We start from the raw sequence: 20,898 nt of genomic DNA on the forward strand, positions 1-20,898 counted from the left end.
GTACCCACATGTACCAAGACAGCCGGCTCCTCCCCAGCACTATCTAAAATCCTATCTAGGTGACGTGTGAGGTCTGCCACCTTTGCACCAGGCAGGCAAGTCACCAGGCGATCCTCACATCTACCAGCCACCCAGCTATCACTAACTACAACAGCTGTCCTAACCTTTCCCTTCTGGTCAGCACTTGGAGACATATCCTCGGTGCGAGAGGATAGTACATCCCCTGGTGGGCAGGTCCTGGCTACAGGAGTACTTCCTACTTCACCAGGGTGATGCTCTCCTTCTAGGAGACCTCCCTCCTCCAAGGTAGCACAGGGGCTACCAGACTGGAGGTGGGACTTCTCTACAACATCTCTGTAGGTCTCCTCTATGTACCTCTCTGTCTCCCTCAGCTCCTCTTCTCTCGGAACTTCTTACCTTCTGTGTCTTGGGAGATCTGCAGAACTTATTCAGCTCTACCCTGGATCCAGCTTGATAAAAACACCATTTCTTGTTTGAGTAAAAATAAAATCCTTTACTGAATTTCTCTCTCATACATATCATTTCTAACATATTTCTACTGCACTGTGGCCACTGGCCTGTCTCTGATGAGCACAGAGACACCAGGCTTATGCCACCACTTCTGCAGTCAGCAGGGTTTGGCTTTAAGCTTAGTTTGTTGCAGTTATAGCCAACCTCAAACTACATCAGCTATTTGAAAGAAGTCAGCCCACTAAGCTGTCTTAACCCTTTGCAATCATTCCAGAACCACCAAGCTCTTATAGTGAATTAACAGCTGCCTGCAGCTGTGCTTGCACACAGGCTTGACCCTTTTCAGCACTGTCCATGATTTAAAGTGCATCTGTGCTTATGGCACATTTCTCCACTTTTCCTACATGGTGCTCGTTTCATGGTGCACTGGCATGCATTTTATCCAGGCAGTTTGTCCAGAAGGCCAGTAAACGGTTGTCTTTGTTAGCACAGAAGTCTGTGAAATCCTTGAGCAACCGGTCAGCAAATTTCTCATCACCAGTGGCGCTGGAGCGCCATGTCTTAGTTAGCAACGTGTTGTAGGCCCAGTTGTAGCCAATGCGCTCATCAGCGAACATGTTCTGATTGGTAGAGCTGGTAGAATTGCGTCGGCGGCGTTGCTGTCCAGAGGAGTACTTCCGCTTGGAATATGGCAGCTGTAAGAAGACAGTTCCTGTGAGGGAGGAGGAAGAGAAAGTCATCCTCAGCAGTACTATTACCTGGAGCTTTAAACCTATTCCTTCAGTCTCTCAGACAGGTCTGAGCCCACTACCATAAGAGCTCGTATGTACATACATATTTATTAACTGACTTTATGATGAAATTCACCCAAGGTGGTGTACAGCAGGTACAGCTTGACATAAAACTTACGATTTTGTTAACAGCATAACAATATCCTGTTGCACTATGGGAAGTGTTCTTTATTTACCATCTACTGGGGGGGGGGGGGGGGGGGGGGGAAGAGGCGTCTCTACGTGACGGTCTCACTACAGGGATGAGATTGGAGAGGGGTAGGAAACTGGAAAGATTAGGACTGTACTCATAGAAAGGCATTATATGAACTACCATCCCTTTTCCCCATTACTAAAGCAGCAAGTATCATAAAGGAGTGAGCAAAAAGCTGAGGGAACCAGAAAGGTTTATAGGAAAGGTGCCAGCAACTCGATTTCTCCCTCAGCACTAGCTATTCTATTTTAGTTAATGCTTCAGCATCCCTCACCTGTTACATGAATGTACTGCGGTTTGTTCTCTGATGGGAAATTAAACGCCGAAGCAGAATATTTGTCCTGAATAAATCCAAACCTGAAAAAACAAAAAGGAACCACTTATAAATCTTAATAAAATGATATGAGCCTGGTTACTAAGGCTCGTCTGCCATTTTCTCTATGGGAAAAAGCTTAGTAAATCAGACCCTCAATGCATTACGGCAGTTGCAAAGCTAACGACATTCAGAAGGACTGCAGCAAGGCCCTGGGAGTCTGGAATACCAGCAGGGCTCCAGCAGAACATAAGCTGAACAGAGAGCTCTCAAACCAAACCTGCTCTAGAGGACTCGCAGCCAGTCAAGTTTTGTATCTACTATGAATATACAGGAGCAAGTGGTATGCAATGAACACTGTACATGTAAATCTCTAATATTTTTTATTGATATCCTGAAAACCCAACTGGCTGTGGGTCCCCGAGGGAAACTACTATCCTAGAAAAAGAAACATCCCAGAAATTGCAGCAGCTAAGACATTTTGAAGCCCAGTACAGTGTCAGTTACACCTGATCAAGTAAAGTGCTTGCTGAAGTGCTATGTGCAGCACTTACCTGTATGCAATTGCCTCCTGTAGCAGATTCATGCGATCCCAGTAGGTTTCAGGGTCAAAACCTGAAAAAAGACCCAAATGAAAATATTTACTCACTTTTTAAGGGTGAGACCTCTCCTAGTCTTACCAACAGCTGGGGCCTTATCCCAGTTATGCGATGAAACTACAGTGTAGTAAATTTAAAACAAATCGGAGAAAATTTTTCTTCACCCAACACGTAATTAAACTCTGGAATTCGTTGCCAGAGAACGTGGTGAAGGCGGTTAGCTTGGCAGAGTTTAAAAAGGGGTTAGACGGTTTCCTAAAGGACAAGTCCATAAACCGCTGCTAAATGGACTTGGGAAAAATCCACAATTCCAGGAATAACATGTATAAAATGTTTGTACGTTTGGGAAGCTTGCCAGGTGCCCTTGACCTGGATTGGCCGCTGTCGTGGACGGGATGCTGGGCTCGATGGACCCTTGGTCTTTTCCCAGTGTGGCATTACTTATGTACCACTGGCTCCCCTGAAAACAGTCTGCTCCATTTTGACTTTATGTACTATTTTTGTACAGTAAGAGGCTCTGGACAGATAACAAGGAAATCCCTCAAGCCCAGAAGGCAGGGTCTGCAGTGCAAATAGTGCTTTTGGCACTGTCAGTGTCCATCCTCACTCAGCCTCTTAGTGTCAAGATATAAGGTTCATGCAAGCACCTACCGTCAAACAGATTATCACTGCCCTCCTTCAGCAAACGGCTGATGTTTAGAGGAATGAAGAGCTGTGCACGCAGTGGATCTCCATATAGGTAACTGGGCAGAGCAAATGGGCCCTCCAGCACAGGAACCAACAGGAAGCCACAGGAGGTGGCTTTCCGGTGCCAGCCTTGAACCTGCAAAAAGTGGCATGAGGGTAAGGGGAAGAAAACAGAATTACATCATATTGAGAGGAAAGGACGAGGGGAGACGTCAGTACAGGTATAAACTTGAAAGTGAGCTCCATTTCACTAAGCTGCTTCAGCACCTCCACTGTACTCTTCAAGCTGATGACTGCAAGAGCAACTAGACCAGGGTTGTCCAACCTCGGTCTTCGATCCAGTTGGGTTTTCAGGATTTCCACAATGAATATGCATGAGATCTGTTTGCCTTCACTGTATGCAAATAGATCTCATGCATATTCATTGGGGAAATCCTGAAAACTCAATCTGGCAAGGGCAGAGGTTGGATATCCCTGAACTAGACCCAATGTACAATTTACACACACAATTCTGCTTTTACACTGCAGAATTTGGTGCAGTGACTACAAGACAACAGCTACAAAGTTGACCATGTATCAATACCAGCCCACACAGGATGAGAGGGAGAAGAAAGAAACAGCGGAGTCTGAGAGAAACAGCATGCTGGAGAAAGGGGATGGTGGAAGAGTCAGGGTCCAAGCCTGGGTGTATGCAGAGCAAGGGAAAGGTAGTTATACCATGTGCTAGGGGACAATCAGTGACAAGTCAGCCAAAGGATTGACCCGAGGGTGAGAATATCAAGCCTGGGGAGGGATTCAAGTCAAAGGGAGGGAGAAAGCTTGGGAAGAGATAGCCAGGCTTTATAACAGAGAAAACAGCAAAAACCTAAAAATGATGCATCTGAGTAATAAAGGGTCTGCATTACATTATAAATCATTACTCAAACAGCAATTATATTGTGTTATATACATAAGAATTTCTAAATGTTTTGCATGGAATTCCCCCAGTAGTATCTAGTGTATTTGTTCCCCAGAGCAAGGGATCTCCAGATTTTATGAGAAATGTCATTTTAAAACCACTGCAAAACCTAGTGGAGGTTCCTTGCTGCAATTTTCCGAGTGGGCTGGGGGGTAGGGTCCCCACCCTTGGAATCTAGGCCTGGATGCCATCATGCAGTACTGCCATTATCACTGTTGGCTGGTGTGGTCCTGGGAACCCCGTCAGCATTGCTCCCTTTACCACTTCCTCCACAGGCCACATTCAGCCGGGTTCAGAAAAGTTTAGTAGGTCAGAAAAAAAATAGTTCTACAGGCCATAGTTTAGGGACCCTTGCTCCAAAGGTTAAACCAATTTGGTCTAGTACTACGTTAACCCTATCCTATCTTCCTTCCTCCACCCATCTCTCTGTTCTAGCCACACTGCCACTAATTTAGTTAATTAGAGCCACTCTCTATACAGAGCTCCGAGCTTAAGGTCTAGGATGTAAATAGGCCATATCTGCCATCTAGTGGCATATGGGAGAGGACAATCAGTGCCAATGCTTACCATTTCACAGAGTACAGGGGCAGTCAGCGCCATCCAGTGCAATTTCACTTCAAAGGCTGCGTTCAGTGAAAAGTTACCATGATAGTAGCAGCTGCACCACTCCAGTCGGTTACTGCGGTTACTTACATCCAAGGTCACTGTTCGCTGCTCTGGAACTGTGGCTGCTATCAATAGAGAGCAAAATATAAAGAGAGGAGAGTTCATGTTTAGGCACAGAGTACTGCAGCCCAAACCAAGGGAGTGAGGGAGGGAATGAGCATCCTTTTTTCATGTGGCACAAGCTCTAGGAAGTGAAATGCTGATAGATGACATGGACAGGACATTCTCTGTAGCTGTATCCTGGCTGCTGCGGTACAGATGAGCACTGGTCAGAAGACCCTGATGGACAGGTTCAGCTACATTGGGGGTTTCTGCAATTCCAGGATCCATTGATAACAGCGAGAATCTACAAACACTGCCTGATAAATAGATCCCCTTGGGTAGGTGTGGATACGAGGTGAAGAAAGCAGATCTGTACTTCCTTCCTACTGTACAAGTATTCTTTAGTTTAGTACCAGAGCAAGAAAGCCCACAAGAACATATACCTTCCACTGTTTACTAAACCTTAAACTACATTTTCTGGGCTGGTACTGGAGGGGTAGGATCACCTGGGCTGTCTGGACAAAACATTAGGGTGAGACTTTGGCAGGAAAAACAAACTGATTTTTGGGCATGCAATATGAGAGTATACTGCATTTCCTCTGTGGAAATCTGAAAATGAAGAGCACACTTCAGGCTCCCAGCTCCAGCAGCTAGAGATGGAATGACTGCCAGTGTCTGCCCTCTCCAACCTGACCTGGTCTCGCAAGGAAGGACAAAGGTCTGAATAGAACAGACATATGCAATCAAACTCCATCAAGAACACAAACTCACAAGGTTCCATAATGTCCTGAAAGTGCCTGAGCACAGAGGCATGATAACTGAGTGGAACTAAAAACAGTTAACAGAACCAAGGTGGCAGGTGATTCTTTAAAGATTAGCACATTTATGGAGAAGCATACTAAGGCAAGTAACAGAGCTCTGGTCTCGAAGATGAAACTATGATCCACAGCTGCTTTTTGGACATCCAAGGCTAAGCAAGCCCATGCCAAAAGGACTTACAGACTTTGTAAAAAGAGATACAGTGGTAGCAAAAAAAAGCAATTTTACAGGAGTGGCTGGGGAATAAACCACCATCACTGCAATACTGGCGAACTCAAATGCTCATGCTTTTACATACAGAACATTTGGAAGTGCCGAACCAGCCTCAGCCTAGGAAACAATTTGAATGCAGATGGGCACCCTTTTGGGACACTTTGACCTCAACAGCCCGGAGCCAGATACTGAACCTATAATCCTAGATGCTGCTGCTCACGCTGCCTCTGCTTGTTATTGGACATAGAAGGGGAGGAAGGGGGATAAGGAATGGGGAGGGGTAGGGGAGTAGTCTAGGGGGGGGAATAAAAAGATAAAATACAAATATGATGGTATGTCAACAGTAATTGTGGAAACAATTATGCAATGTGAAATGTATCAGCTGATTGTGTGAACTTTAATAAAAATGATTGAAAACATAAAGATTAGCACATTTAAAGGTACTCGCACAATGCCAGACATTACCACCCAGAGCAGGACTAACAAAGGACTGGATGCAAAGAGATCTAGACTAAAGCATAGGCAAACTAAGCATAAGCCTAGTACCCTAATATTTAGGGAGACCCTGTCATATGTTGATAAACGCGATGGAGGAGCAGCACAAAATCTGGATCAAACTGCTGAAACGTCCCCTTGAGTCCAAAGAGGGATCCTACACCTCCTGCCTTTCCAAATCACCATCTCTAGCATGTTGCGAAGGTGGAGCAGCTCTTCCCTCCTCAACCACAAAGAAACTGTAGGCAGACAAAATGGTCGCCACTTCCAGTTTCCAAGAGGGACTCATGGCTTGGCCCCAATGCTACCTGACCTCCTTGAGAAATGGACCTTCTCCCTGCCCCGAATTCGGGACTGTCAGCCATAGCCTCTCCAAGGCTGAAAATCCCTGCCACTGTAGAATGACAGGAAGAACACGGCCCTGCCATACTGCACTATGCACCACAAAGCAAACAGCATTTCATAGCTTCAGCTGGCACTGCCATGAGCGAAAGACTCAGCTGTGCCGACCTCCACTGAATCCAAGCTGCACCCAACTTGCCACCCTACTGCGGGAATTGAAAATGCTGGTGCACCCAACCTCGAAAAGGGGGGGGGGGGGGGGGCAGGCCTCCAGGCAAATAATACCAAGGCCCCCAGAGGTATTGCCCAGTAAGGAGGAAGGAGAGATAAAAAGAGAGTAGTCAGTTCCTACCACAGTCGCTCCCAATCAAAGACTCCAGACCTCCTCTGACCCCCTTGTTCCTTTACCTCTGTTGATGTCTTTTTTTTTGTTGTTGTTAAGGGTGAAAGGGAAGGAACCAAATAAAGGACAGGGAGGGGGAAACTGAGTCACTGTGTATACCCCCAAGCACCAAGGATGCCCTCAATAATCCTTAGCTCCCTGCTCTACTGGCCACCAGTAGCCTACTGGCCCAGGAGCACACTTCACCATACTATTCTAGGAGCTGCACACAGGACCATCTTTCACCTGCTGGAGATAGAGAAATATTGTGAGAGTGGAGGTGCACATGCACAGTGCTCTCAGAGTAAATCACACACAATCTTGTACTCAGTCTCCATCTGCTGGTAGATGGACATAAACCCACAGGTCCTGGACTGGTTTGGTGAGGATGCTAATTAAGTAGTTCTCAGGCTCCATCTGCTGGCAGGACAGCATATACACATTAGCCAAACAATGTCTGAATAACACAATGATTTGAGTATTTCTATCAGGAGGAAAATACCCTAATAGTCCGCTGTCACCTTAAGTGGTTATTTGTAATCCACTTATTATGGTGGCTTAAATCAGACTCTGTTCTCTTCCATAGGTCTGAAAAACTGCCTGCTATATTTTTACTTTGCATATAAAACCTTCTAATAAAGGTATTCATTCCACTCTATACTGAGCTAATAAATTATAATCACATTTCACTAATAAAGATTCTCCAAGGATTGACAATTATCATATATAGCAATAACCTCAATGTTTACCCCTTCATCCTTACGGTGGCCTGCCGTTTCGCTCCAGGCTTCTTCAGGGGATGCTTATGATTTTACCATTTAAGGTGTCACTTGAATATTCTTGGTATATACCATGGATCAATTATTTAGCTCACCTGTGTTATTCAGACATTGTTTGGCTAATGTGCATGTGTGGTTGGTTGGTTTGAATTTGTCATTCCATTTGTTAATCTGTTAAGAAACCACATAGCCATGCATCTGGATTGGTTTGGAGGGATGACAAGGAAAACAGCCTCAGAAAAGCAGAACCATCATGGCTAAATTTGATAGTGTACCTTTTCACCAGCTCAGTAGCAGATATAAATGTATGGGGCTGAAGCTAGCATGCAGGCACATTTTATAACCTATGTGTGACTTCATCCAAACTCTGCCCCTGCCCTAAACTTGCCAAACCTGGGTTACATAAAAGTACACTCTTTGTCAGCATGTGCACTTTTACGCACATAACCTGTGGGGTAATTTCATAAGAAAAAATTATGTCTTACCTGATAATTTTCTTTTCTTTAGTCACAGCAGACAAACCCAGAGATTTGTGGGTTATGATAATCTATCAGCAGGTGAAGATACATGGAAATATTTTAAAAACAAATAGGGGGAAACATTTTATCACTCAGAGAATAATTGAGCTCTGGAACTTGTTACTGGAGGATGTGGTAACGGCGGTTAGCTATCTGGGTTTAAAAAAAGGTCTGGACAAGTTCTTGGAGGAGAAGTCCATAGTCCGTTATTGAGATGGATATGGGGAAAGCCACTGCTTGCCCCAGGATTGGTAGCATGGAACATAAGAACATAAGTGTTGCCTTACTGGGACCGACCGAAGGTCCATCAAGCTCAGTATCCTGTTTCCAACAGTGGCCAATCCAGGTACACGGCAAGATCCCAAAACAGTAACAGCTTATGAACTTTTCTTTTACGAAGTTATCCAAACTTTTTAAAACCCTGCTAACTGCTTTTACCATATTCTCTGGAAATGAATTACAGAGTTTAATTACATGTTGAGTGAAGAAATATTTTCTCCGATTTGTTTTAAATGTACTATTTTGAAGGTTCATTGCGTGCCCCCTAGTCCTAGTATTTTTGGAAAGAGTAAACAAGTGATTCATGTCCAACCATTTCATTCTACTCATTATTTTATAGACCTCTATCATATCTCCCCTCAGCCGTCTCTTCTCCAAGCTGAAGAGCCCTAGCCCCTTTAGCCTTTCCTCAGAAGCGTTCCATCCCCTTTATCATTTTCGTCACCCTTCTCTATATCCTTTTCTAATTCCACACCTTTCCGTGCTCCTGGACCTCCTCCTTCTGCCGAGGGCTTTCATTGGTCAAACCTGCAACCACACCCCTTTCCCAGTTACCAAGGAAACTGATTGAAATCCAGGCTACCTTGATTAGGGAGCTACCTTGATTGGGGAGCAACATTGAGAGCTCCCCTCCTCCATGGCTAAAAATCCTACTTTTGATTTCTCCAGCCTTTTCTTAAAGTAAACACAGGGATATTTTCCTATTCTGCCCTCAGTGGTTACAGACGTTAGATTTGCATGCGCTGGCTCCGTTGCATGCAGATCTAACGCATGTATATTCGTTGCGGTTATCCTGAAAACCTGACTGGCTGGGGTTCCCCAGGACAGGTTGGGGAATCACTGATGTAAATCATTATTCCACTTGTGCTCCATTACAATTCCGTCCCAAAACACAACTATGTATGGGCTGTGTAAAAGAATATGCCTATTACACGCATAACCCTTGGGGTGATTTTATAAAAGGCCTTTACTGGTGAAAAAATCCTTTACATTACTCCCTTACTGTACTATTTGGCAACAAAAGTATGGACTGCAAGGCCAACATACTTTCTTGAATCTTAGTAAAAGCTACTACCAACAGAATCATGCAAAAACAGAGACAACTGTTGTTATTTATTCAACAGCAGGTTGAGAGGATGACCCTTAACTTTCCACAGATTTGACTTTTGTACAGAAGTTTTCATCAGTGTGTCCTTCCTGGACTTAAGACTGTAAGCTCTTTCGAGCAGGGACTGTCTCTTTATGTCCAATGTACAGGGCTGCGTACGTCTAGAAGCATTATAGAAATGATAAGTAGTAGTAGTAGTCTATATACACAATTGAAACCTAAGCAGGTGTTTTACCTAGGTAAAACATTAAGTATAGAACTATTCCCCTCCCCCCAGCACTAACCATCTGAGCCAGAATACAGCCTCTGCCACGGGTTCACAGCAGGTTAGCCTTTTAGTAACAGCTGTTTCCCTCTGCTCCCAATACTCCCCCAGCCAAAATTTGACTCTTCCATTTACCTAACAGCGCGGCGGCCTGGCTGCGTCCTCCAAAGCTGCGACTGAAAGAGCTGTGCCTACTCGCATATGAGGCTGGGCGACTGGGTAACCAAGGTAGCAGGAAAGCCGGCAGCTCAGAGTGCAAGGTTTCTTCTGCCACAAATGCCACTTCAAACCACTTCTTCTGGAAGGCCGTGAAGTCATCCTTTGCAGTTGTGTGCCAGATGTTGGACTGCTGAAGACCCACTGCAGAGAACAAAGTGGGATATATGTTATTTGAATACAAAGTCAGTGATGCTTCTGCACTCGCAGGTGTGTCAAAAGCTCCAGGGATTTCATTAACACTGTTTCCTGTCTAACAGCAGTAGGTTGCTGACCTCGATCCTGCTCCTTATCCACCACTATCTTGTAGAAGTAGAAGCCGTATATGAAGGTACGCAGAGCCTCGCCCGATGCATGTACAATTAGCTGCTCATCTAGCATCTTCTGCGGAGATGAAAAAAAAAATCTCAGAGTGAGATAAACCAGGAGAGATGAAAGAGGCAGAAATACAGATAAAAGGAGAGAGAAGTCTTTTCATTCCTTGTTTATTGATCATGTCTGATTTTGTATCTCTTGTGCCTTATTCTCTGATTTGCTGTGAGAGCTGAACAGACACAGCAAAAGTGTGAAAAGAGCCTGTTAGTTTTATGACTGGGGGTGATAAAAGCAGAAGTTGCAAGTGCTCAGGGGATGATCTTTGATCCTGTTGCTGTTTAGGAGAGGGGTCCTTTGGCTCTATACAGCCAAATTGAAGAGCTGACTGGTCTCTGCTTCATGTTCCAGAAGTTTTTCCACCTCTAGTCAGACTTTGAAGAATGGATGAAAGGGAGTGTCTGGTGAAGAAAGGGAAGAAGTGCCCCCTGTGGCCTATGAGGGAATGATGGACTACTATAAGGACTAACCAGTGTATGGGAAAGTTTATTAGCAAATGTGGAGGAATTAAAAAAAAAAAATCTACTGTAATATTCTTAAGAAGGCAGCAGTGCTATATTCTGATCACATATACATAAAAAGATGCTGTTTCAGTGTGTAATAACCAGGCAAAGAGCACACAGAAATAAAGAAAGTACAAGTAACTGCAAACATTTTGTACCTGTGCACAATTCAAAATGACATATGCACACACTTTTCACTTGGAGAACTTTGGCAAATCCTGTGGGGTCTTTGACTTAATGCAGACAGTTTGAACCTGTCCGCATAAGAACCTACCATCCCTGCAGCTAAACTGACAGTGGCATATATACCAAAAATGTAATCACTGGTTTGCTCCAAATTGTACTTAAATCAACATAGTGGATTTAAGGACCTTGCTAGAAGAACTGAAAAAAAATCTAGGTCTGATTTGGTTCTGCTTTATTGGCTCTGTGAGAATGAGGTGCTGAATCTGACAAGGAGGATTACAGCAACTGTTACAGGTTTCTCCTGTCTTAGCTGCTGGGGTAACTAGGAGAGGGGAAGGTAAGATCAGTGTTTGATCTATGTGAATACAGATGGCAGAATTTTCTTGAGACTCTCTTCCTTTGCCTGGAGGCTGGGTGGGTATTTGCCAACTGTTATAAACTGGTGAGTATGTAAGATTCAGACCTCAGACTGGAAAATACAAAACACACAGAATAGCACTAATGGACAGGACAAAAAAAAAGGTGGGGAGTGGAACTGTGGAGTTGGGGGAGGGGGCAGGTGGAGATAAGAGCAGGAGTGAGAGAAGAGGGGCTGAATTAGGAAGTAGAGTGAATTTTCTCTGTTCTGCTTCAGGCTCACCCCCTCCTCTCTTCCCTATTGGCTACCTGAAAAGGAGGGCTATGGCTGGGGCAGAATGAACTCATTTCTGTGGAATCTGAAAAGAAGTGGTAGAACTATGTTCCAGGCCATTCTCCCAGAAATTAAGCCCTAACTACAGGGTTATCAAATAACAATGGAAGTGATCTTAAAACTCCTTCCCCAGCCTGAATCTCTTCTTATTAAGAGAGAGCCCATGACTATCCCCTGTAACCTGCTCATAAAGGGAACTGATGAGTTGGGAGTCGTGACACAGCGCGTTTAGCTTTGTGATTGGCTCACAGACTTCCTGGTCTCTCAGCTGAGTGAAGCACTGCCAAAAAAGACGTTTTTATTATTGCAAGGGGGAATGACGGCCAAAATGGGTGTTTTTTTTTGAATGGGCGTCCATTTGGCCGTCTTTCCCCCTTGCAATAATAAAAATGTCTTTTTGGCAGTGCTTCACTCAGCTGAGAGACCAGGAAGTCCCTGAGCCAAACACAACGCCCATTTTGGCCGTCTTTCCCCCCTTGCAATAATAAAAAAAGTCATTTTTGGCCGTGTTTCAGTCAGCTGAGAGACCTGGAAGTCTGTGAGCCAATCACAGCAGGTCTCTCAGCTGAGTTAAGCACGGCCAAAAATGACTTTTTTTATTATTGCGAGGGGGGAAAGACGGCCAAAATTGGCGGGTTTTTTTGAATGGGTGCCCTCAACTGCACCTCTGGATCGAGCCGCATCGGAGGGGGGTGAGCAGCGCAGCATCTTCGGTGGGGGGGGGGGGGGGAACGTTGTTTGTAAGTGAAGGACGCCAATAAAGGACGTCCCTGATGAGCACTTGACTTTTGTTTTTGCCGATCTTTACTTTTGTAGCTCCTGCGCAGCCCCAATGAGAGGTACAGACCTCTCGTTAAATTTTCCAGCGTTAAGGCAATCGGAAAAGTTTAGTGCATCTCATTACAATGGGGTTTCTACATAATTTGCTCATCTGCATCCCGTTTTCGTTAGCTGCTACCGTCGTCGGAAAAAAGTCTTTAGTGCATGCCAGGGTTTACTACTTGCTCATTAAGTTTAGTGCATCTGGCCCAAGGTGTCAAGAAAAAAAGAAACAGAAAGCGAAACTTGTGATTAAGAAACAGGAGTAAAGATGACTGCTACTGCTCTCACCTGCATGATATCCATTGCAATAAGCTGCGTCTGCACCCACTCCACATTATTCACCAGCCAGTGCACGACCTCTGCACTGATGAAGCTGTACGGAGAAAGACCCTTCTGTTCTGAGAGCAGCTGTATCCCACTACTGAAGAAACCACAGCACAGATCAGAAGAAAGACAAATCTGAGGCCAAAGAGAACAAGAACACACAAGCAAATGCTCAACCAGAAACCATTTTTAAACCCCAGGGCAAGCTAATGGAAAATTATGTTCCTATTCAATAATTTTCTTTCCTTTAATCCTACCAGACCAGTCCAGACAAATGGGTTATGTCACAGTCCATCTTCCAGCAGATAGAGACAGAGAAAAAAAAGTAGTTATGAGCAACTCGCCCCTTTAAGGGTATCAAGCATACAGGAATGTTCAGAATTTCAAATAGTCAAGCAATGGTGCTCAGAAGGTGTCCACTGAAGAACAGTGAAAATTGAAAAGGTTAGGAGACTGCCAGGTCTGAGCTTTAACACTTAAGAGAGGCAGATGCTCAACTGACACATAGATAATTCACTGACTTAGGAGATGTACAGCATCGATAGCGATGAAAAGGTAAACTTAAAGGATGACTTCTGTGAAAAAAACAGAGAATAACCAACACCAGACACAGAGGGGTTCTGGTCTGGTCAGATTAAAGGAAAGAAAATGATCAGGTATGAACATAATTTTTCCTTCTTTTTTGTCCATACCAGACTAGTCCAGATGAATGGGATATAGCAAAGCAGTATCTCCAGTAAGGCGGGAATCAAATAATAGAAGGGCAGCAAGTTCAAATAACCAAAGAAAGAATGATTACCGTAAATAAGCATGGCACGAGAGAGGTAGCAAACAAACCGAACCAACAACACTGGGTCCCCGAAGGAAAGAAAGACTAGACCAAGGTATTCCTTGTGAACGCCCTAGGGGAGATTATGAAAAAACCCAGATGAATGGGATGAATGGGATATAGCAAAGCAGATAGGCAACTATGGATGCCAACAGCCTGTAACCAATCCAAGGCTGAGAACTTGTCGCCATACCTGGAGACGCCTCAAATGAGAGTCCAGCCCATGTGTTCTCAGACTTAGCCGTAACTGTGACTGCTGGACAGGACACCTCCTCTAAATGCTGCCAAAGAAGTCATGGTCTGAACCGTGGGACCAGAAGACAAACCAGTCAACCTTGTCATCCATACCACAAGTACAATGAAGACAGCTTTCCACAGGGAAGGGAGCCTCCAGGAGACAAGTGCAAGAGCCATACATGACAGCCTCCCTTGAAAGCCTGTACAGCCAAAGTACCTGCTTGCTATAGGGGCCCATGCTAGAAGCCATGCAAATGAACATGCCCAGAACATAAAACACATTGCAATGTCTCTGTTTGGAAAAAGTCAACAAGTAACCGAAGCAACCATGTATGCAGCCAAGCGAAAGGGTAACAGAATAACTAGCTGTTAGAGAGGGAGTTGTAGCCTAAGAACCTCATGGGCTCATATCAAGCACTGCCCTTGGCTTAAGCATGCTGGAAGCAAAAGAAGGAAACATGAGAGGCCCTGTAAACCTCCCATGGAAAAAGTCAACAAGTAACCGAAGCAACCATGTATGCAGCCAAGCGAAAGGGTAACAGAATAACTAGCTGTTAGAGAGGGAGTTGTAGCCTAAGAACCTCATGGGCTCATATCAAGCACTGCCCTTGGCTTAAGCATGCTGGAAGCAAAAGAAGGAAACATGAGAGGCCCTGTAAACCTCCCATGGCCAGGCCCAGTTGCATACCAGAATGCCCTGAGTTGAGACAGAGCAATGGAGACATACTGTTGGCAAGAGCCAAAAAATAATGCAAGGCAATGATGCTGGAAATCACATCATCTAGTACATGTAGGACTCAAAATATAGAGTACAACCGAGCAAGCTGTTGTTACTTAGCTGCACAAGAGTGTGGAAATAGAACATGGAACACAAGCCCCATAGGAACTAGGTGCTGCTGAAGAATGGAGGAATTGTGGAGTATCTGAGAAGCTGACAATGCGGAGTACATGAGACATGAAAGTATGCACAGGTTCCTGAACAGAGGCCAAGGAGGAATGCTTTGTGTTATGTACGATTGATATATTAGCTGATTGCTTTGTTGCTTTCTTGAAATGAAAGATTTTTTTTGTCCTTTCCTTTGAATGGATTTCTCAATTTATTTATTATTTTATGGTTCGAATTGTAAACCGTTCTGATTTGCTTGACAATAAGTGACGGTATAGTAAAATAAACAAACGATAAATGATTAGACAGGAGACATGACATGACAATACCTCTATAGTGCAGCACACGAAACAGGCTGCCAATACCCCGGGACACAAGAATGACTCTCTTGAGGACACCGTCCCAGTACAGTACTAGATGCCTAAGAATATCTCTATTGTGCAGCACAGGAGACAGAAAAATTTCTGCTCCTGTGCAGGAGAGGAAATAGGTGCAAGTGCAATACCTGAGATATGCGGATAAATGTCATCAGCAGTACCAGAGAAGAAGAATGCTGTTTGAGCAGCCTCTGAGGCATGGGCCACCCCTGAGACATGAGACTGCCACCTGCACAGCCCTGGAGACCCGAGACAGCCACCTGTGTGCAGTAGATAAGACAGTAGACCACTGCCCAGTGTCCCGGATTCATGACGATCACGCCCCCGAGGATGCCGGCACTATGAGAAGCAGGAAATGTAAACTGAAGCCTCAAAATCTATCTCCCATAAACATCTGAGAGTGCCCATGAAAACATCACTTACTGCATGCCAATGAAAACTGCAGAAGTACAAACAGAAATTGAATACACGCTGCTTGGAGAAGGGCCGAATCCATATCTTGCCTTTTCTTTTGCCTCATCCCACCCCGTACAGTAAAACCCAGAAAAGGAGCGTAGCTGGCAATGGGGGAAAGGGAGAGGGACCTGGCACCACCAAATGTAATCCTAGCTAGGGGGATGACGGACCTGGCCCTACTGGGCGTCATCTGGGCTCCGCATGGAACCTCATAGTATAAAAGAGCTAATGCAGACAGCAGTAAGCCACTGATCAACAGACACCCATAGGAAACTGAGTCAGGACCTGCCAGACAAGCACCAAGGAGTTGCTGCACGATCAGACTATCATCATCTTGGAGAAAGAGAAAAATATTGATCATTCCTGGCTGCATGATACCCTTAAGGGGTGAATTGCTTGAAACTACTTTTTTTTTCTCTTTCTCCATCCGCTGGTAGATGGACACAACCTGTTCATCTAAGGAAATTAACAATCTATCCTGCTGGGAAAACTTGGAACTGCAGGAGCAGTGAACTCCTCCACTCCATGGGCTCCTGCTATATCAACTACTGCAACTCTTGCTAGAAGAGGCTATAAATAAAGGAGAAATGAGCTCCTCCACGCCCAATGCTCTTCCTGAAGGGAGACGCTGAGACAGCAAGATAAGCAAACTTCACATAGCTTTCTTCTCCATTCAGATCTGTGGTCCTTAATTAACATATAGTAACATAGTAACATAATAACATAGTAGATGACGGCAGAAAAAGACCTGCACGGTCCATCCAGTCTGCCCAACAAGATAAACTCATATGTGCTACTTTTTGTGTATACCTTACCTTGAATTGTATCTGCCATTTTCAGGGCACAGACTGTAAAAGTCTTGCCCAGCACTAGCCCCACCTCCTAACCACCAGCCCCACCTCCCCCCACCGGCTCTGCCACCCAATCTCGGCTAGGCTTCTGAGGATCCCTTCCTTCTGAACAGGAGGAAAAATCAAAGTGAAACAGAAACATACGTGGGATGCTTCATGGCTTCCAGGATCTCTACCAGGGTCGAGGATGACGTGAGTGTGCTGGCACCTCCTGAAATCTGCAAAGTGCTAGAGAGAACAAGATAAACTTGAAACAACTGCAAACCCTACAAAATGCTGCAGCATGTATGCTGTTATGCTAGAAAATGAGATCATGTTACACCTCTGCTCCATCAACATCATTGGATACCTGCAGAATATCACATTCACTTCAAAGTTATAACTTTGACTTTCAGAGCTTTACGTGACGGTATTTCATCTTACTTGTCTAATTTAATCATTCCACGTACTCCTTCACATATTCCTTCATTCCTTAACTGACCATCAATTGGTTTTATCAAGTCCACAGTGCATGTGCTATGAATCCACACATCACTGCTTTTTTCTTTTTTGGCCCATCTCTTTAGAATCAACTCCCATTACTACTCTGCTCTGAATTGTTGTATCAGGAATTTTGTTCACAGTTAAAAGCCCATTTTTTCACTATAGCATTTGGTATTTCCTCTTGATGTCTCAGTTGAAGAATACATCAACGTGAATTTAAAAGAAGAGTTTTATTTATTTCCACTTGATATACTGCCATATGGCCTTGACTTGGCTTCAATACGGTTCACTTGACAGGCTGAAGTTAGCACCCAAAGTAGTGAACTGGATTAGAAACTGGTTGACAGACAGATGCCAGATGGTGGTGGTCAATGGAATTCACTTGAAGGAAGGAAAAGTGAGTAGTGGAGTGCTTCAAGGATTGGTGCTGGGGTCGATTCTGTTCAATATATTTGTGAGTGACATTGACAAAGGTTAAAAGATAAGGTTTGCCTTTTTGCAGATGATACCAAGATTTGTAATACAGTGGATACCCCGGAGGGAATGGAAATCACGAAAAAGGATCTGCAAAAGTTAGAAGAATGGTCCAGTGTTTGGCAGTTAAAATTTAATGCAAAGAAGAGAAGAGTGATGTATTTGGGGAGTAGAAATCCAAGGGAGCCACATGACTTAGGAGGTGAGAGGCTGATATGCACAGACAGGGAGAGGGACCTTGGGGTGATGGTATCCGAGGATCTTAAAGTAACAAAACAGTGCGACAAGGTGGTAGCGGTAGCCAGAAGGATGCTAGGCTGCACTGAGAAAGTCGTAACCAGCAGAAAAAAGGAGGTATTGATGTCCCTGAACAAGTCGTTGGTGAGGCCCCACCTGGAGTACTGTGTTCAGTTTTGGTGGCCATATATTGCTAAGGATGTAAAAAGACTAGCAGCAGTTCAGAAGAACGCGCCAAAAGATATATGAGAAGATGGGGGGATGGTATTTGATATACTGCCTGTGGTTATAAATCAAAGTAGTTTACATATTATATACGGATACTTATTTTGGGGCAATGGAGGGTTAAGTGACAAGGAGCTGCAGTGGGAATTGAACCCAGTTTCCCTGGTTCTCAGGCTGCTGCACTAACCACTAGAAGACCTGAATATGTATACCCTAGAGGAAAGAAGGGACAGGGGAGGTACGATACAGACGTTTAAATATTTGAAATTTATTAATATAGAAACAAATCTTTTTCAGAGAAGGGAAAACGATAAAACAAGAGGACACTTGAGGTTGTGGGGTGGTAGACTTATGAGTAATGATCAATAAACAAAGAGGACAAGAAGATGTGTAACTGACTCCTTTTGCACGTTTATCTCCACAAGTGTTCTAGAAATTAAGTTTTTTTGTTCACTTCTAATTCATATTTTTGGATCCACTGATGCTATTCCTGTGAAGTTTTAAGCAAAAAGAGAATTGAGATAAGGGTTTTTTTATGCCAATGAAGAAAACTGACCCACGGGTTTTCCTTTCTACCCTATAAAATTATATACTGGGTGGAGGTGTGGGCGCAGAGGCTTTTCCCTTTCTCATTATCACATATTTTTTTGCACTTCACAGGAATCTAGTACCGTTAAGTACTTTGCTGTTTTTATAACAAGAGATTGTTTTGGTTTGTTAGACATAGGAGTAATGTCAGGAAATTTTTTTTTACAGAGAGGGTGGTCAAACCCTGGAATGCCATCCCAAGAGAAGTGGTAGAGACAAAAACAGTGATAGAATTCAAAATAGTGTGGGATAAACACAGAGGATTTCTAATTAGAAAATGGATATATAAAAAAACCTAAACTTAAATGGCTGCGGATGTGTTCAGTGACGCTTAGATGGCGACTCCAGCTGTGATGAACTAGGGTCAGTCCCAGGCAGATTTGTACGGTCTGTGTCTCATATATAGCAATCCGATTTAGGATGGACTGGAAAGGCCTATGACAGCAACTTCAGTGGCTGGAACCTGAGGACAGTCCTGGACAGACTTTTGCAGTCTGTGTCCCATAAAATGACAAGATAGACAGGCTGGGGTGGGCTTTGACAGCAACTCCAAGGACAGGGCCGGGTGGACTTCTATGGTCTATAACCCAGAAATGCCAAAAGAAAGATCACGATCAAGTATTTTTCATCACATTCATTGTTGATGTAATCATGAATTGATGAGTGTGACAGTTGGGCAGACTGGATGGAGCATTCAGGTCTTTATCTGTCATCACTTACTATATTACTATGTTACAAAGTTAAAACAGGCGAAGGGAAAGATGGTGAAAGAGGGGCAGACAGAAATTAGTCAGCAGCTGCGCCAAATGATTGGGTGAAGAGGTGATACCTGAGGAGCTTCTTGAAGGCAGATAGGGTGGTTTGGTTCATAATGTGTAGTGGATTGGATTTATTAGCTTGTTCCTTAATTTAGGACCATGGTATTCCAGGAAGAGGCCACGTGGAGTTCCGACAGTGGCTGTAGTGAAAGAAGGTTTTGATCAGCAGAGTGAAGGAAATGGGAGGGAGTGTAGGGGATCAGCTTGTTGAGGTAAGCAAGAGTGGTTGGTAAATGTGATTTATAAACCATGGTGAGGAATCTGATTGTAATGCATGAAGTAACAGAAAGCCAGTGCTCAGACTTGAGAAGAGGGGTGATATGATCAAAGCGGTATGCATTGTGAAGCAGTCTGATAACTGTAGATTGGATGAGCTATAAACGCTTGAAATAGAGGGGAATGACAGTATATAGAGAGCTGCAGTAGTCTAAGTATGATATAACCAGAGCATGAATGAATGGACGAAGGAGAGAGATTGGGAGAAAGGGGCGCACTGAGCAGATACGATGGAGAAAAAAAAAAAAAGGCCTGCACGACTGAATTAATTTGAGGTTTAAATTTAAGCTTGTTTTTAAAAACTGACACCAAGAATTTTAATGGAATCTTTGTAGGGAAGGAGCTGGTCCTCAACAAATGGAGGGGTAAGGAGGGGGGAACATGGAGCGAGGAAACAAATGGATTCACATTTTGCGGAACTGATAAAGAGGAGATTGGATCTGAGCTAAGTGGAAACTTGCTGCAGGCAGTTAAGGAGAGAAATGGATTGTGATGGATCTATAATACACAGAAGTATCTGGATGTTGTCAGCATAACAGGAAGGTGTGCAGCCATGGTCTTGGATAATGGTCAGTAGCAGAGAAAGAAAAATGTCAAAAAGTATAGGGGGCAAGGATGGAACCCTGTGGTACACCAGACTGAAGATCAAATGAAGTAGTAATGGTGCGGTTGAACGTTAACTGAAAGGTGCGACCGGACAAGTAGCTGAAAAACCAAGAGAGAACTGTGACCATGATACCAGAACCAAGACGGTGAAGGAGCAGAGAATGGTCTACCAAGTTGAAGGCAGACGAGAGATCTAACAAGATGACAATTGAGTGATATCTACTGAGTAAGGAACAGGTGGAATCACTGAGGGTCAAGAGGAGGGTTTCAAGCTACTTTCGTCACCATCACAGCACTGAAGAGGGTGAAGAATATTTGTATTTTCAATATGCTGTTCAAGCTGAATAAAGACAAGCTTTTCTAGAACCTTTGAGAAAAAAGGAAGGTTGAAAATGGGGCACAAGCTAGAAGGAAGTGAGGGATCTAGGTGGGGTTTTTTAAGGAGGGGTCGCACAAGGGCATGTTTTCAGGTGGGAGGGACTTGGCCCTCAAGAGGCTGAGGCAATGTAAGGGGAGGAGAT

The 20,898-nt window shown here is 44.2% G+C and overlaps 1 protein-coding gene across 1 annotated transcript in view; it reads right to left on the reverse strand.

Moving 5' to 3' along the window:
- Nucleotides 1–360: 360 nt before the first annotated feature.
- DEPDC5 (DEP domain containing 5) overlaps nt 361–20,898 on the reverse strand; it is a 133,438-nt gene continuing 112,900 nt past the window's right edge. Inside the window, 9 exon segments of the mRNA XM_030219198.1 lie at nt 361–1,183; nt 1,730–1,812; nt 2,323–2,383; nt 3,019–3,190; nt 4,580–4,743; nt 10,056–10,280; nt 10,412–10,520; nt 12,999–13,131; nt 16,815–16,898. Coding sequence (XP_030075058.1) covers nt 888–1,183; nt 1,730–1,812; nt 2,323–2,383; nt 3,019–3,190; nt 4,580–4,743; nt 10,056–10,280; nt 10,412–10,520; nt 12,999–13,131; nt 16,815–16,898 — 1,327 coding nt within the window. The 3' untranslated portion in view covers nt 361–887.

Source organism: Microcaecilia unicolor, chromosome 11, assembly GCF_901765095.1.
Source record: "Microcaecilia unicolor chromosome 11, aMicUni1.1, whole genome shotgun sequence".
NCBI lineage: Eukaryota > Metazoa > Chordata > Amphibia > Gymnophiona > Siphonopidae > Microcaecilia > Microcaecilia unicolor.